Source organism: Coffea eugenioides, chromosome 6 (genome assembly GCF_003713205.1).
Source record: "Coffea eugenioides isolate CCC68of chromosome 6, Ceug_1.0, whole genome shotgun sequence".
In the NCBI taxonomy this organism is placed as follows: domain Eukaryota; kingdom Viridiplantae; phylum Streptophyta; class Magnoliopsida; order Gentianales; family Rubiaceae; genus Coffea; species Coffea eugenioides.
This window is the reverse complement of record NC_040040.1, coordinates 9,542,186-9,558,344: the sequence shown is the minus strand read 5'-3', so window position 1 is coordinate 9,558,344 and position 16,159 is coordinate 9,542,186. Positions and strand designations below refer to the sequence as shown.

General features: G+C 36.6%; 1 protein-coding gene across 1 annotated transcript; it reads left to right on the top strand.

Moving 5' to 3' along the window:
• Positions 1-6,393: 6,393 nt before the first annotated feature.
• LOC113774137 (dolichyl-diphosphooligosaccharide--protein glycosyltransferase subunit STT3A) lies at positions 6,394-16,127 on the top strand. Its single transcript, XM_027318706.1, has 23 exons — positions 6,394-6,617; positions 6,770-6,832; positions 7,880-7,935; positions 8,036-8,107; positions 8,352-8,457; positions 8,575-8,625; positions 8,946-9,041; positions 9,208-9,267; positions 9,358-9,471; positions 10,020-10,106; positions 10,747-10,850; positions 10,971-11,066; positions 11,862-11,982; positions 12,105-12,185; positions 12,271-12,402; positions 12,500-12,772; positions 13,159-13,302; positions 13,816-14,002; positions 14,091-14,188; positions 14,423-14,502; positions 14,587-14,674; positions 15,433-15,522; positions 15,600-16,127. Exons 1-23 carry the CDS (start codon positions 6,498-6,500, stop codon positions 15,660-15,662), a joined length of 2,382 nt encoding a protein of 793 aa, XP_027174507.1. The 5' UTR covers positions 6,394-6,497; the 3' UTR covers positions 15,663-16,127.
• The last annotated feature ends 32 nt before the right edge of the window (positions 16,128-16,159 follow it).

Below are 16,159 nucleotides of genomic sequence, written 5' to 3'. Positions count from 1 at the left end.
GACGACGAAAGTCACGTGGAAAACGACCAAATCCTTGACACTTTAATTACTTATGTAGATAACTAGGAGGTGTACACCGCGCGTACGCGCGGTGTAGAATTCGAAGACTGGCATGCCTAGTTTTGCCCAATAAGCTAATAAGAATCTAAAAAAAAAAAATGAAATCGAAAAGTATAATAAAGGACATAATAGACTATAGATGTAGTAAAGTTATGACAAAAAACAGATAATAAGTAGACTGTCTTTTGACCCAAAAAAAAAAGATAATAAGTAGACTGTAGATCGTCGGTGTAGCAAAGGTACAATTAAAAATAACACAACAAGTAGATTGTCAGTCATTAATCTTGAGATTGTTGATGTTGAGGTTGTCAATATTGAGAGCTTCATCCATAGGCAGTGATTATTTCATGAGCTACATATCTGGTCAGTCTAAATCTAGAAGGAGAAGACTTGATGTAACACATAACCATATTTCCCTGTAGAGTAGTCAGGAGATGTTGAGTTAAATCTACATTTTGGTGGAGATAAAAAAAGAAAGTACTATAAGCTGTTGAAGAAATAGAAGGAAACAGTTATTACATAAAAAGAAATGATAATCACTTCTGTCTGTAAATAGTAGAGCTTTAGTGGCCTCCAAATAGCCTTGATCAGCTTTATCCCTCTATAATCACCACTCTCATATGGCTTATGAATCAGTTTTTGCCACCTATAACAAGCAGTAAACAAATTTCAGCAAATGGGAAGAGCGAGGGAACAAGCTCATTTACGTTATAATGTTGATTAAAAAAATAACAATAAACAAAAAAAAAAAGATTTGGCCATCTTTAACTCTTTGAACAATTTTTCTAGGAAATGTAACACAAAAACTGAATAGTAACTGCTTGTTTTTAAATCATCTCGAGCATCAGCCATAAAATTGTCAAAAAAAAAAAATAATAAGCTCACCAAGCCTAGTTACACCATGGTTCAACATGCAAGAAGTAAAGTAGGTTATAAAGGTCTTCCAACTTGTTCTGCAGCAATTGATAATGACCTTAATTGATACATGCTAGACAATAGCCAGTGGTTTAATAACAATCAGGAAAAACATTACTCCGGCACTTGTTCAACTAATGCCAGAATTCTTTGCTGCTGCCATACCTGAAGAGGGGTACCAGTAAGACACCACATGCAATAGGATGACAATTTGAAGGCAGCCTGGGCACCTAGAGTTTTATAGGACTTGATGGTATGAGCTTCATCCAAAACCACTCTGTACCAGTCAACTCTGTGGAAAATGCTCTTCTCCCCATCCTGTGTTGAACATATAAAATAGTAATCATTAAAAATGTTTCAACAGGGGAAAAGAACAAGCAGCATTAGCAATTGAATTTAAGTGGTGGAAACTTAAAAAAATGGAAATGGCCAGCTTTTCATTCTTATAAGCTACAAGTAAATGCATTTTGGTGGTGGAAAGTAACAAAAAATGGAAATAGCTAGCTTATATTCTTACAAGCAGCCGTTAAGACACTGTATGTGGTCAAGATCACATTAGGTTCAGCAATCACTCTAGGGTCACTGCTCCGATCCCCACCAAAAAAGACAGAAATGGAGATGCTATCTGGCTTTGAGTGTGTTTCAAGTTCATCCTGTTCATTCAGTAAATTCTTATTCACAGAAGACGACAGTATATCCTTGTGCCTATCCATTAACTAACATATGATCAGAAAATCAGTAATGCAGTTTCAGAACAATGTAGCTAAACCTATTCAGAATGCATACAAACTCAGAAAACTTTGTTATTCTGGCTGAATCAATATATTATAGGGACTCACCTTCCGCTGGCCAAGCAACGCCATAGGACAAATAATGAGGGTGTTGCCTTTCACTTTTCTAAAAGGTTTGAGATCAGATTCCTTTTTCTTTTTCTTGATGTACTCTGTATCACCCTCACTTTTGGCAATTGATTCTTAATCCTCAGGGTACCTCTGCCTTGCCTTGCAAGAATCAGAGCAATAGTCATCACAGTTTTCCCAAGCCCCATTGCATCTGCCAAGATCCGCAGAATATTCAGCTTAGAATATATAATAATTAACATTGATACTCAAATGGACAGTCAGTAACAGTAGCAAGAGAAACTTGCCCCTCCTCTTGCTGTCTGTGTTGCTATTGGAAATTGTGTTGCAGCTTCCCAAGAGAAAATGTCAACATATATTGTGGGAGCCCTCCTGAAACAAATGATCAAATAGTAGCATAATCAAGCTTAAGGCAGTTAATGCTCAAGGATTTTATAAGCAGCTGCTCTTTTTTTTTTAATATTTCAAGGACAGAAATACATATTCATCACATATACGATACTCCAACAAGGATGAAACGTTTTTGCCCCCTTTCAGCATAACCTACATATCAACTAACCTGACTGCGTCGTTCTTGTCGACATAACATTTGTATGATCCTTCGTTCGAGTTGCAAAACCAACAGGAATATCAGATGATTTGCTGGTCCCATCTTTGTTAGTCGACACATCATTTATTATTTGAGAATGAACCACCATATTTTTCTGGATCGATGGGATATCTGCAATGGCAAATCCTAATAAGGTGCCCAAAAGACACAACATTATCTTAGAAGTGGAGAAGAATTTTTTTTTAAGTACCGGAGATTGAACAAGAAAAGCAAGCAAAATAATTGGTACATATAATAATATTTGTATCTTGAGAAGTACTAGAAGACTGGAGATTCAATGTAGTAGAAGAATAAATACAGTCATTTAATGAGCAATTCAAAAATGGACTCTGCAAAGAACCAAGAATTTTAGAATTCAAGTTTCGCGTAGGTTCAAAGATGTTAGCTGTATTTTAACATCAAGCACCACAGGTTTGTTCATTGTCTTGAGAGATCGCAATGTTAACTTCTGAAACAGGAGACCATGCCTTAGACAATGCATTTCCATGCCTCCGCTTACAAGGCTGGTCATTAGGTAAGGAATCAAAAGACAGATGTCCTTTTTTTTTCCTTTTTCTTCCTTTTTCCAGCATTAGTTTCCATCTGACATTTCTAACGCTGAGCTCTGTCATTGAATGGAGTTGCTGCAACGTGCATAAATAGACGGCCTTATTTTATTAAGAATAGTTTATGAAAGACAACGATACTAAAGGCTGAATAAGAAAAGCAAGACGAATGATTTGTTGGATGCAGTAATATCTCTACCTCACCGAATGCTGAAAGATCAGGGATTCAATGCAATAGAAGAGGAAACACAGTCTCTGGACAAACGATTTAAAGACGGAGTGTTCAAAGAGTTAAGGATTCCAGAGTTTGAGTCCTTTAAAGATTGAAGTATGTTATTTGGTTGACATTTTGAGAATCACAAGTTTGTTCGTTCTCATTGAAGACTGTAATGTTATCTAAGAGGTCAGGCAATCCTTTAGGTAAGACTTCTTTATGACTGTGCTAAGAAGGCTGATCATTAATAGAAGGCCAAACGTTCGGCCAAAGATGAGAAGACACAGTTTTTTTTCCAGCACTAGATTCTGGTTGACCTTTTGTAACCTGAACTATGTCATTCAATGGAGCTGCTGTAATGTGCAAAAATAGATGGCTTCAATCGTAAATGGCACAGAAACGTGAAGCCATTCAAAGATAATGATCTGACACAAGGCTAAATAAACTAACAGATACAGAATAGACGAGTAAAATACTACAACGGCACATATACCTCGAGGAGTAAAACCACAACCTTCAAGAGTAGCTTGCTATCGCCCAGAAGAGTAGAACCAGGAAAACAAACACCGGCTTCTATGCAACCAAACGGTACCCTATGAACATAAGAGCGTGAGGATTTCTCCCTTTTTTTCCAAAAGCCTGGCTTCATGCCTCCGACATGAAAGTGCAGCCTTCTCACTCTGTGACATTTCAACATACCATTTTTGACGAATAGTATTTCTATCCACCTGACTTAAATGACTAAGAACCATCAGTCCAAAAAAAAAAAAAATCAGCCAATGGCAATTTAAATAGCCACCAAAAACTATAGTCGAATGATTGTAAAGAAGAACAAAAACAACATTTACGAACTGCTGTAAAGAACATAAGATATATGATACAATGAAATAAAAAACATGCATGCATACCAGCTCTATTGCCAAAAAGTAAGAAGCAAAAAGAACAGAGCATAAATTTTTTAAACCATGCATGGCAACTCTTACATGCGAGTTAACAACTATTACGCAGAGGTGATACTCATGCATGAACTAAAAACGGAAAAACAAAAGTGGCAACTAAATAAAGAATGTACGACAAAAGGAAAAGGCAAACAAGACAAATAAATAAGCATCTGACCTGCAACAGAATTCCTGTCCCAACAAATGACAAAGGATTAGCTTCAAAGAAGGCCCTTTGCAAGAATCAAAAGGCCAGCGAATTCTACAAAGAAAGGCATACCATACGGATGTAAAACAGGCAATCACAAGAATAGAAAGAAAAACTGAAAACAGAAAGAAAAAGGCAGGAAGTTTAAAATGAACTCGCCACAACGGCAAAAGCATATACCAACAGCAGTTATAAAAAAAGGAGGAAAAAACTTGAAGTCAGTTCATAAAAAAGACAACGTTACAAAAGCGCTTAGATAACAATAGTCCAAAACACATAAATCCGTAGCAAGAAACTCACCAAGGCAATTTCCCTAAAAACTCATCCAAGCTGTTTTTGTCCCAAAAAACTGCAAAAATCTCTTCTAAACGTGAAAATCAAGAAGGCTACCGATAAATAAAAATAGTTCAAGCAAAAAAACAACAATAGGCTATTGATTTAAAAAATCATTGATAAAAACTATTAAACATAACCTCAAACCTGAAAAAGATGCCTCCTTTATCATTGATCCCTTGCTCTATTGGGAAAAAACAGAAAAACCCACAACACGGTTTCTCAGAAAACAAAAAAAAAAGTACAAAAGAACTCGGGCATAAGAAAGTGGAGGAATTAGAAGAATCAAAACTTTTAAGCATACAGAATGCACTTTAGAAAAGGAAACAAAAGACTTGCAAGATGTCATCAGGTTGCCAGAAGTAATTTCCAATTTGTCACCTGCAATATGAGAAATATGTAAATTAGACAACTACAACCCATTTAAAAAAAAAGAAAAAAATGAGGGCTAGAGAAGTTCTGCAAAGGAAGAAACAAGAACCTTTAAAAGTATATACATAAACCATCTTTTTTGGCTTATCATTATTCTCCATCAGAAGACGAAGACAAAGAAAAGAGAAAGAGAAGAAGGGGGCTTTCTCGTCGGAGATGAAGAAACGAAGAGAAAGAGAGAGAGAGAGAGACGATGAACAAAGAGGGAGGGATAAATGATGGTTCTGATCCAGTAGGTGTGACCAAAAAAGCTGACATTAGGTAAGGTGGGAAAGAGACATAGGCCCAACCGCCCAACCACAGTGTTTGAAAAAGAAAAAGGACTATTACTACTATTATTACTCTCTTTAGTGGGTTGGATGCAAGCAAAAAGACTCGTGGCTCACAAACGGAATTCACATCCCAATTTCCAACCATCAAGTCACGTGAGCAGCTGGAGGACGACAACATTTCAGCAAATCATGAACTGACACGTCACCAAAACCACGCACCCTTGGAGACTTTCCTAAGCACTTAGTCTACCTTAGGTTGATAAAGAGTTGACATGTGATAACACTAGTGACATAATTTGCAAATCATTGATACCTTTTTTAGCCTATTAGTGTAGGATTAAGGACAAAGTTTTTTTTTTTTCTGGAAGCAGTTTATTTTGCTTTTTTATTTTTTATATGTTGGTAATAGACCTACATCTTGGTTTAGGTTTAGGTTTTGATCATTGTTGTACCAAAATTATTATTGTTTCTCATTTTGGTTGAATTGAAAAAAAAAGAAATTCATCTTGTAGGTGTTTTCGCAGCAATATTTTGCTTTTTAAACTCATGAAATCAAAGATATCACCTCATTTATTCTAAAAAAAAAAGCCTTCAAATATTACCTCTTTAAATCTCACCAGTCCATGTTAGGAAAAAAAAAAGAAATAAAATGTAAGAAAACATCTGCCAAGCATGGCCTTTGTTGGGTAATTAAACTCTAGTCTTTTAACGACTTTTACCCACTTGATCCCTAGGAGGTGGCCAATTATCTACAGGGTGCCATGTATGAGGAGCCAATAGAAAGAGTCCACGTAACATTCTAATATAATAGACGACAGAAGTAGATTTTTGATCCAAAGCCGATATTGCCCCATCCTGCCCCTCTCCGTATCCAGAAAGCGTGCTTCGCTGTCACTAGCGACCTGTTAATTGCGTTACATAGACCACTCTTTTGTTAAAGTAAAATTGTATAAACCTTCGCAAAGTAATTAATTCAGCCAAAAATGACTGTGGCGGGTTAGACTGGATACGAAAAGTCTTCTCTCGCTGCCTATTCCTTCTTCGTCTAAACCAAAACCCCCAACCCAACTCACTCTCTTGTAGCTGTAGCTGCGCTTGTTTTGGCCGTCAATGGCGGCCCCGGAGACCAGCCCAACCCCTTCCAGTCTGCGCAACGCCTTTGGCCACGTCTTCTCGATTTTCATTCTTATTTTAATCGGAGTTCTAGCCTTCTCGATCCGTCTCTTCTCCGTGAGTATACTCTGCACCTACTATCAAACTCACATCTATGTAGTGTGTGTTTAGAATTTTCTAAACCTAGACTAAAATTGGATTGGATCGTTGGAATGTGGTGATTCACCAATCTTTTTGTGTGGTTCTGATTAGGATTTAATTACGTGCAGGTGATTAAGTACGAGAGTGTGATCCATGAATTCGATCCTTATTTTAACTACAGGGTCACTCAGGTTTGCGGTTCTTATTCCCTTTATTTTTGTAGCAAAGTTCTTTTTATACTAAGATGACGATAGCTTTAGCTGAAGAGATAATCCCAGGATTGTGTTCTTATATGTCTAACTAATCCGTCTTTTTTTAAATTGAAGTTTTATGAACTTTGTTTGCATTTGACTGCGATGAAGCATGAATCTTTGTAATTGGGCAATGCTCGCCATGCATAGGTTGAAACAGATGAAATAATTTAATAAAGTGTAGCTAAACTTGTAATGTGCGAATGCCTGTTATAGTTGTCTGTTTTGGTGTCATAGGAAAGCGTGATTTTGAGATGTTACTTCTCATGCTATTACTCCTATATTCGTAAACAAATGTTATCTGCTTTAAGTTATTTATTGCAGAAATGATTATGATGGATGATAATTGTCTATGATTGATCATTTCGTTGTTTTCCTTCATCACTATTGACGTGGGACTGAGGATTAGTCCTGTGCACGTTTTCAAATTCTTGAGGTTGATAGCATCTTTTGCAACTCCAGCCCTCCAAATGCAGGGCGAGCGCTTGTATCATATAGTACCTGTTAAGCAAGGATTTTATCATAAAACTGTCCTCTGTAGTATTCTCTTGTTTTCACATGCAACTTCTTGTTTGTATATCTTGCTGAAAATTTTATTGGTCTCCTTAAACATCTTAATGGTTGTTTGGGTGCATTTAAGGACACTTTTTTCAGTTTTATGTATTGTGTGATGTGTTGAAGCACAGGAGTCAATTACATAAGCAGAACCAAGTGAGTTATTATGAAACTTTTATTAGGTCATCTTGTCAATATACGTTTCAGATCTTTTTAGTTTTCCATATCATATGAAATAACACTAGAGAACTTGGACCTCTAGCTGAGGCAAATGGTTATCATAACTTTGGTTTTTTTCATGTGAGAGTTGTAGCTCTAATCTTGGTGATGATTATTTTCTGATGTATTATATCTTTCCTCTGATGTAGAGTATATAATTGTTCGTAACATTTTGAATTGAAAGCATGCTAACAGATGCTCTTGTGATTTCAGTTTCTGACAAAGAATGGAATATATGACTTCTGGAATTGGTTTGATGATCGAACCTGGTAATTTCTATATCAATCTGGGATATTTTCCTTCTTAAATTGTTTCTTTCAGCTTATGTAGGTTATCTGATAATGTGAATTGCCTTTTACTTGAACAAAGGTATCCTCTTGGGCGAGTGATTGGTGGAACTGTTTATCCTGGACTGACATTGACAGCAGGCACCTTGTGGTGGTATGTGTCATGGATTATCTGTGTTTCTTGAAAATACTGGTTTGTGTTGACTAAGATGGATGAATGTCTAGGTTCTGTACAGCCTAAAAGTTTACCATCATCACAAAGTGTCCAAAGTTAGACTTTCTGCGCATTTTCCTACTCTTCTTCCTTCTTTTCCCCTCTGATTGTTTCTTAGCAAGCTGCTACTGTTTCTGAGTCCTCTACATATTTATTGATTTTACCTAATACTTTGTGATGGCAGGTTGTTGAATTCTTTAAATATTCCTCTGTCTGTGGAAACTGTTTGTGTATTTACTGCACCGATATTCTCTGCTTTTGCTTCTTGGGCTACATACCTTTTGACAAAGGTCTGTTTTTCCTTCTAACAGTTTCTGTTTAAAAAAGCACTTCTATTAATTTCACATAACTTGGCATCTTTAATCAATCTCTTCAATTTTCAGTATATTAAAATTTTTCAAATGCAGGAAGTTAAGGGTGCTGGTGCTGGATTGACTGCTGCAGCTCTTTTGGCCATGGTAATCTGTGTGCTGTCATCCATAGCTTAGGATTATTGTCAATGTAACGACACCTTGAAAGAGCTTTTGGCATGTTGTTTCAATGACCTGGATCCATTACTTAATACTAGTCTTCTGTTGGTATTAACAACCTATTTTCAAAACCATTATAGTATTTCTGACCAATTTGAACAAGAGGCTTCCATGTTTATATTTCTTTCAACAACAAATTCTAAATCAGGATTCAGGTAAAGTTGTTCATTGCCCGTTAGCAAATGCTAAAGGGCGCATATCCATATGTGTGGTACTTTTTATATGTGATTGGTGGTTACTGCTGGCAGGTTCCGTCCTATATATCTCGATCAGTCGCTGGAAGCTATGACAATGAAGCTGTTGCCATATTTGCTCTAATCTTCACTTTCTACCTCTATATAAAGGTTGTCTGATGCTCTATTTTACTGCATGTGATACTCTATAACCTTTCAAGCGAATGATACCTTTAACCATTTTTTACTTGTTTCTTACAGTTTTTGTTGGTATTTTGCAATTTGTCACTGTGGCATGATACACATAAAATGGACTGATGTTTGGTATTTATTGCAGACATTAAACACTGGATCCCTCTTCTATGCAACTCTAAATTCCATAGCATACTTTTATATGGTATGAGGAAGGGAAACTATTGGTTATTTTCCTGGCAATTGTATGTCTGTTTTTCACCATATTTCTTTACTTTTTCTGATTTGTTTATAGGTTTGCTCTTGGGGAGGGTACACCTTCATTATCAACCTCATTCCAATGCATGTGCTGCTATGCATAGTAACTGGTCGCTACTCTTCTCGATTGTACATTGCGTATGCTCCACTTGTAAGTACGTTGGTAAACAGTTGCATTATATAAGCTCCACTTGTTACTAATTGTGCTCAAGTATGGAGATTGAAGAGTTATTGGTACTTAAGTTACATAATCTGTAGACTTCAGAGGAATATAGGATTTGAAGGTGAAATGAACTGTACTAATGCAAAGAAAGTAGGTAGGCAGTAGTTAGCTCACTACCGTGGTCAGGTTTAACTAATAACTCTGCATTCATCGGGGGTGAGATATATGGGAGAGTCTCATTATGTAGAACTATCATTTTTCTTTTAAAAGATCTAGGGGACAGTGTATGTGAGTATTATTTAATGTACTGTATTCTTCTGGGATGGAAGCTTATGTTTGGGTGAGCTTTGAGAAATTTGTAGTTGTTTCTATGGTTTTGGTTTGTGTTGTATTATGGGTTTTTATGTCTGGTTGTAGTATATTGGAAATCTGTTTTGATTGATATTGAATTAGTAACGTCTTTAAGATAAATATACCTCTTTAACGCTGTTATTCTAGTCATCCTTGTGCTAATGTCTTTTTAATTTCAAATATAGGTTGTCTTGGGAACATTGTTGGCTGCTTTGGTCCCTGTTGTGGGCTTTAATGCGGTCATGACGTCTGAGCATTTTGCTTCATTTTTGGTTAGTTCCAACGAGCTGGTTTTCCTGCAATTCCTGCTTTCTTATTTGCTATTACTGTAGCCATGGATTTATCTCTCCCTCATGTCTGCTGTTAATTGATGGGCATATTCTAAAAAAATACTGCCTTTGACAGAATAATTGTGTACAAGGTATTGTGCATTGAAACCATCTTGGTACTAAATCTTTCTTGTGATACGATCAGTCTTGGTACTCTGGATGAAGTCATTTCAAAGTTACACAACAACTAGTAATTTCCTGTTTGTCAATGGAATGAAGTCCTCACAAAATTGCATCAGACTAGTGTTTTCCCCATTTGTCAACTATATTTTTCAAAATTTCTTCCTTCTTTGTTTCCTTGCTCTAATTTGAATGAAGGCCTGTGCCCTTCCTACTTCCCTCTCCTTTTTATCATTTAAAGGGAAAGTAACCTTGTTTTAAAGAATAATTTATGATAAAGTTAAAACAAGAGAGAAAATGAACGCAACTCAAATCCATAGGTACATAAAGATTGAACTCCTTATAGGTCTCATGCTTGTTACGGTAATTCATTACTTATTTTATGCTCCTTAATCTTGTTAAATTTATGCCTTATGTTGCTCTTAATCTCTAATTTTACTCTTCCATTCTTGTTCATGTACAGGTGTTTATTATTATTCATGTTGTAGCTCTTGTTTACTATATTAAGGGGATTCTGTCACCAAGAATGTTCAAAGTGGCTGTTATGCTTGTGTTGTCAGTTGGCCTGTAAGTGCCCTTACTTGTAGTTTGTACAGAAATTTGCTTGCTGTTATATTCTGTTAGTAGTAGCTAAGAGTTTCATAGAATTTTTTTGGTTGACTTAATTACTTGTCATTCAAATTTCAGGGTAATTTGCTGCACTGTGGTGGCCGTACTTATAGCATTAGTAGCTTCCAGCCCAACAAAGGGTTGGAGTGGGCGTAGTTTGAGTCTGCTTGATCCGTGAGTCTCTTCTGTCCGTCAAATCCCAGTTGTGAGTTCATGATTTGCATGGAACCTATCTAATTAGTTTCAAGGCAAATGAAATAACCAAACTTGAAATTTGATGCTTTAACTAAACGGGTTATGTTACTTTATACATATAGTTCTCTCTACCGAAGTTTCCTTTCTGGACCTGCCTCTGCCAGAGGGAACATGGTCTGATGTCCATTTTGTCATGTTAGCCATATAACGATTATACTTGACTATCATTCATGAGCCATGTATGGTGAATCAGGTACTATACCTATAATAGTTGGAAGATGAATGTAAAATTGTGCGTGGTCTTTTAAAAACTGCTGCATTTTTTCTTACAGCATTTTGGTTCTTTCTTTTGAGCATGATGACTGTATTTTATAGGATTTAGTCTTTATCTGGCAAGTTGTTGCCATCGGTTATTTGAACTGGTTGCAAGTCACTGACATTCCAGAGGGTTGGTTATAGATGTCATGCAGGAAACCACTTGATAGATATCCGGAATGTGCATGTAATAACTTGGCTAACGTATCCAATTATGTATATGAATATCCAATTTACACTTGAACTCTTGTTTTGGATCTCCAGTTGCAAAGCCACTCATGTATCAGCATTGGCTAGCTCCTATTTTATTTTAGTCCATTATTTTTCCAGAAGTAGAAATTCTGTTGTGACTAATGAAAACTCGTTCATCCCATTGTTTGCCTTTGATTATGTTCTCATTGTCAATTTCTGAGTGATCTGACACTACTCTCTGTTTTCCTCATCTCTTAATTGTGCCAGAACATATGCTAGCAAATATATACCAATAATTGCCAGTGTTAGTGAGCATCAACCACCTACTTGGCCATCGTATTTTATGGATCTTAATATTTTGGCCTTCTTGGTCCCAGCTGGCATTGTTGTAAGTTGTCAATTTTCTGATGGAAACTTTATTAGGATTCTGGAGATGTTATCAATATGATTTTCAAGTTACCCCTGGCAGATTGGCAACTCATATCCAATCTATCTTGTTTGCAATTGCAGGCATGCTTTTTGCCACTTTCTGATGCAAGCTCCTTTGTCATCCTTTACATAGTTACATCAGTATATTTTTCAGGTGTCATGGTGAGATTAATTTGAAATATGCAAGCTTAATACTATTCTCTCTTGGCATCCACTATGTTGAGCAACATTCTTTTTGCTGTTACAGGTGCGACTAATGCTTGTACTCGCTCCAGCGGCATGCATTATGTCTGGAATTGCTCTTTCAGGAGCTTTTGATGTTCTTACTCGTTCGCTCAAATTTCAGTTGCCTGGTACATCAGAAATTTTTGCATCTGATGTAAGCCTTCTATTTCAATCGTTACTGAAGACTCCTTCAGATTATTGGAGATATAATTTCCTTGTATACTAAATTCTTTATATTTTGACTCTTTAAGGCGGTGGATACCGGTTCCGAAAGTGTTATCTTAAATAAAGATGGAGCAAAAGAAGATAAAAGTGAAAACTCTGTAAAGGAACGACCTTCAAAGAAAAATAAGAAAAAGGAAAAGGAAAAGGAAAAGGAGAAAGAAAAGGAGAAGGAGAAGGAGAAGGAAAATGCTGGGACATCATCTAGTAGGTCACATGCTGAGAGAAGGCCTTTGGTTTTACCTGTTGAAGCATCTGTCATTGCTATTTTCTTACTGGTTTTGTTGGTTGCGTTCTATGTGGTATGTATGCTCAATTTGCTCTAGTAAAAGAGGAATACTTTAATCTTTTTGTTTGTTACTAATTTGCTGCTCGTGACTGGAAAAACCCAATTGTATGTCTGTTATGCATGTGGTAACATTTTTAACCCCTATAGTTAAAAAGGTCTTCTCAATGTAATACTTAGACCTTTCTTAGTCATGCCATTCTGAATGACATATTTTTTGCAAATTTAACTCCAAATACTGTAATATAATCTGTGAGTGGTTTGTGAGAAGTTCACAAAAAGATTCAGATGAAAGCAACACTTAAGTTTGGTTGCACTTTTTGGTCCTTATACTGGATTTCCATGTTGTTCTTTAGCTTCCTGGTTGAGCTCTTCACTGTTTATGGATGATTTTTCATGTAGGTTCATTGTGTCTGGGCAGCAGCAGAAGCATATTCAGCACCCTCCATAGTGCTAACATCTCAATCTCCTGATGGCCTTCATGTTTTTGATGACTTCAGAGAGGCCTATGCATGGTTGAGCCATAACACAGATGTAGATGATAAAGTGAGTTGTCATTCTTTCCACAACATATATCTTCCCAAATTTTAGTAATTTTTATTGCACCCATTGTGTTTAGTATGTTATATTCTAGTAATGATTAGTAATGCTGGATTTTGTATGTAATATTCAGACATCAGAACCAAAGCTCTAACCAAACAGGAGAGAGAGGAGCACATAAAACTATGCTTGCTATTGTGACCATAGTTATCCACCAGATTCCAAACTCCAACATCAACTAGCCTACTAGATTTAAAGAGTTCAAGTATATTATCTCAAGTTTTCTGCTCAAGGATGAGTCTTGTCATAGAGAAACAAGTGAAAAGAAGAAGAAAATAAAATTCTCAAGCAAGAAACGATAAAAGGAAAAAATAAGAATATTTTTTGTGTGTGTCCTTTGTTTGTTTATATTTTTTAAGTCTGATAAATACTGTACCAGTTAGTTTGCTGTTTAGCCAATAGGTAACTTTTGCAGATGAAGACATATAATTGATAATATATTTCTGCAAACTCTTTCAGGTTGCATCTTGGTGGGACTATGGTTACCAAACAACTGCCATGGCAAATCGCACTGTTATTGTTGACAATAACACTTGGAATAACACTCACATTGCTACTGTTGGTACTGCCATGTCTTCACCTGAAAAGGCAGCTTGGGAGATTTTTAACTCTTTGGATGTAAAATATGTCCTAGTTGTCTTTGGAGGTTAGTTCTGCAGCATTACTCTCAGTAATCAGGCCCAGTGTTTACATTAGCAGCAGAGACCGATCTAACCTGTACATCTATGCTTCAGGTCTTGTTGGCTACCCCAGTGATGACATTAATAAGTTCCTATGGATGGTTCGGATAGGAGGTGGCGTCTTTCCTCACATCAAGGAACCTGATTATCTGGTGAGTACTTAATTCTGGTAATGCTAGATTTGAAAGAACATTCTATGGTTACTTATTGTAAAAAGGGAGTAATAAGATTTTAAATTTTACGCACTTAAAACATATGTATGTGTGATATTGAGCTAATGGGAGTGGGCTATGGAAGCATTTCTCTCTACCTGTCAATTGTTGGTCTTTTGAATTTTTTCTTGCGCATTTTAACCTGAATTTTTTTATTTTCCTTGTGCCTTAAAGAGAGATGGTCAGTATCGGATTGATTCACAAGCCACTCCAACCATGCTAAATTGCCTCATGTACAAGCTATCTTATTACAGGTGCTGTTACCACTTTGACTCTACGTTAAATGGGCTTCTTTACATTTCTGCAAATCCTTAATATTCTTGTCTTTTTTGTTATAGATTTGTGGAGACAGATGGGAAAGGCTTTGATAGAGTAAGGCGAACTGAAATTGGAAAGAAATATTTCAAACTTACCCATTTCGAAGAGGTAAGACTGATTTTTTTATGTTCCTATACTTGAATGTTATCGTGGCCATTTGAGTAATGTCTTCTATTCACCTCTGTTTCCTATTGGTCATTGGGAAAATAATGGCTAAATGGAATAGTAGAAAGGTTGGCTGTTCATTACTTGACTTTTAGACAGTGGCACTTAAATCTTAAATTGCTCGTTGCACTAAAACCATCAACTGTGGCAAAAGTTGTAAAGAAGAATCTGCCGCTTCTCTGTTTAAGATTTTCTAATTAGCAACTTCATAATTATTATTGAACTTCTCCTTGCATGGCTAGAGCTTGGCATAAATAAAATAAAAAGGCAGTACACATGTTGCAGAAGGGCGAAGTTCGCGAGCGGCTCGATTCGTTTGCAGCCCTACAGAAGGCATACTTCGTTGCCAGATTTGAATTAAACGAGTTTGGGTGCCTAAAGCCCCTGCTAGAAGAAAGTTTTAATTCAATGGGAGCCAAGAGCCTTTTTTAACATTGCATCCCGTTTTTGTTCTAAAAGAAATGGTTTAAGCTAAAACTATTCCGTACTACTTTCCATGTGTCATATTACAATTAAATGATCTAGATTGCTTACTCAACACCTGTTGCACCTGGCACCCACCTGGCACCAAGAGCTTGGGTGCCATTTCTGTGGAATTTATGCTTTTGTTGCTGCTCCATCATCTTGTTGGACTTGCGATGTGAAGAAACATTGAAATATCATTGTTCATTTTGAAGTGCTCTTTGTGCAATGTATCTTAGGTATTCACTACTCACCATTGGATGGTGCGAATATACAAACTAAAGTCTCCAAGAAACAGGATTCGAGGGAAGACAAAGAAATCCAAATCGGTAATCTTTGCAGCATGCTCTTTCCTTTGTATTACGTGTATAATGTATACTTGACTTACAAAACCTTCTTTTGTCAGAAATCTAGCTCGACAATCAGCTCAAAGAGTAGCAGAACGAGAAAGAAGAATCCTTGGAATTAGGAAACATTTTCTTGTAGGCGGTGATCTCAGGAATTCCGTTGTAACACAAGTACAGCATTTTTACGTATTCTATCGAGAGAGATTTTCTGGCATGAGTTGGCCTAGTTGCGACAGTAATTAGAAAATCAAAGATTTTGCAGTCCCAAGGTGTTTCTTTAAATTGTCAGAGGCGATCTGGACAGAAAAAGAAGAGAGTTTCGGATCTGCTCTTGCATCTAGTTGTTTGCAATTGCACAAGAAATCTCAGATATACAACGTTATGGCTAATCAATGTATTACACATTCGCTAAAAGATTTGCGCTTGTTATTTTTCGGCACTCAGATTTTTGGTGATCAGCAGTGAATTACCCAAGAATGTAGAGTCTTGGTTTAGAACCTGTACCCACAAATCATCAGGTCGGACGCCGTATTTTTGGGATATCCAAGTTGTTGCCCTGGGATTCTTGAATTTCTTTTTTGAATCTATCCCAACCTGTTGTTTCTTCCACTGGTATCAG

Excerpts from the sequence above, each read along its gene's own strand:
- LOC113774137 (XM_027318706.1), top strand. The coding sequence starts at position 6,498 with ATGGCGGCCCCGGAGACCAGCCCAACCCCTTCCAGTCTGCGCAACGCC. Across the intron at positions 8,108-8,351 it reads ACAGCAGGCACCTTGTGGTG|GTTGTTGAATTCTTTAAATA; the intron begins GTATGTGTCATG and ends TTGTGATGGCAG. Across the intron at positions 14,503-14,586 it reads TACAAGCTATCTTATTACAG|ATTTGTGGAGACAGATGGGA; the intron begins GTGCTGTTACCA and ends TTTTTGTTATAG.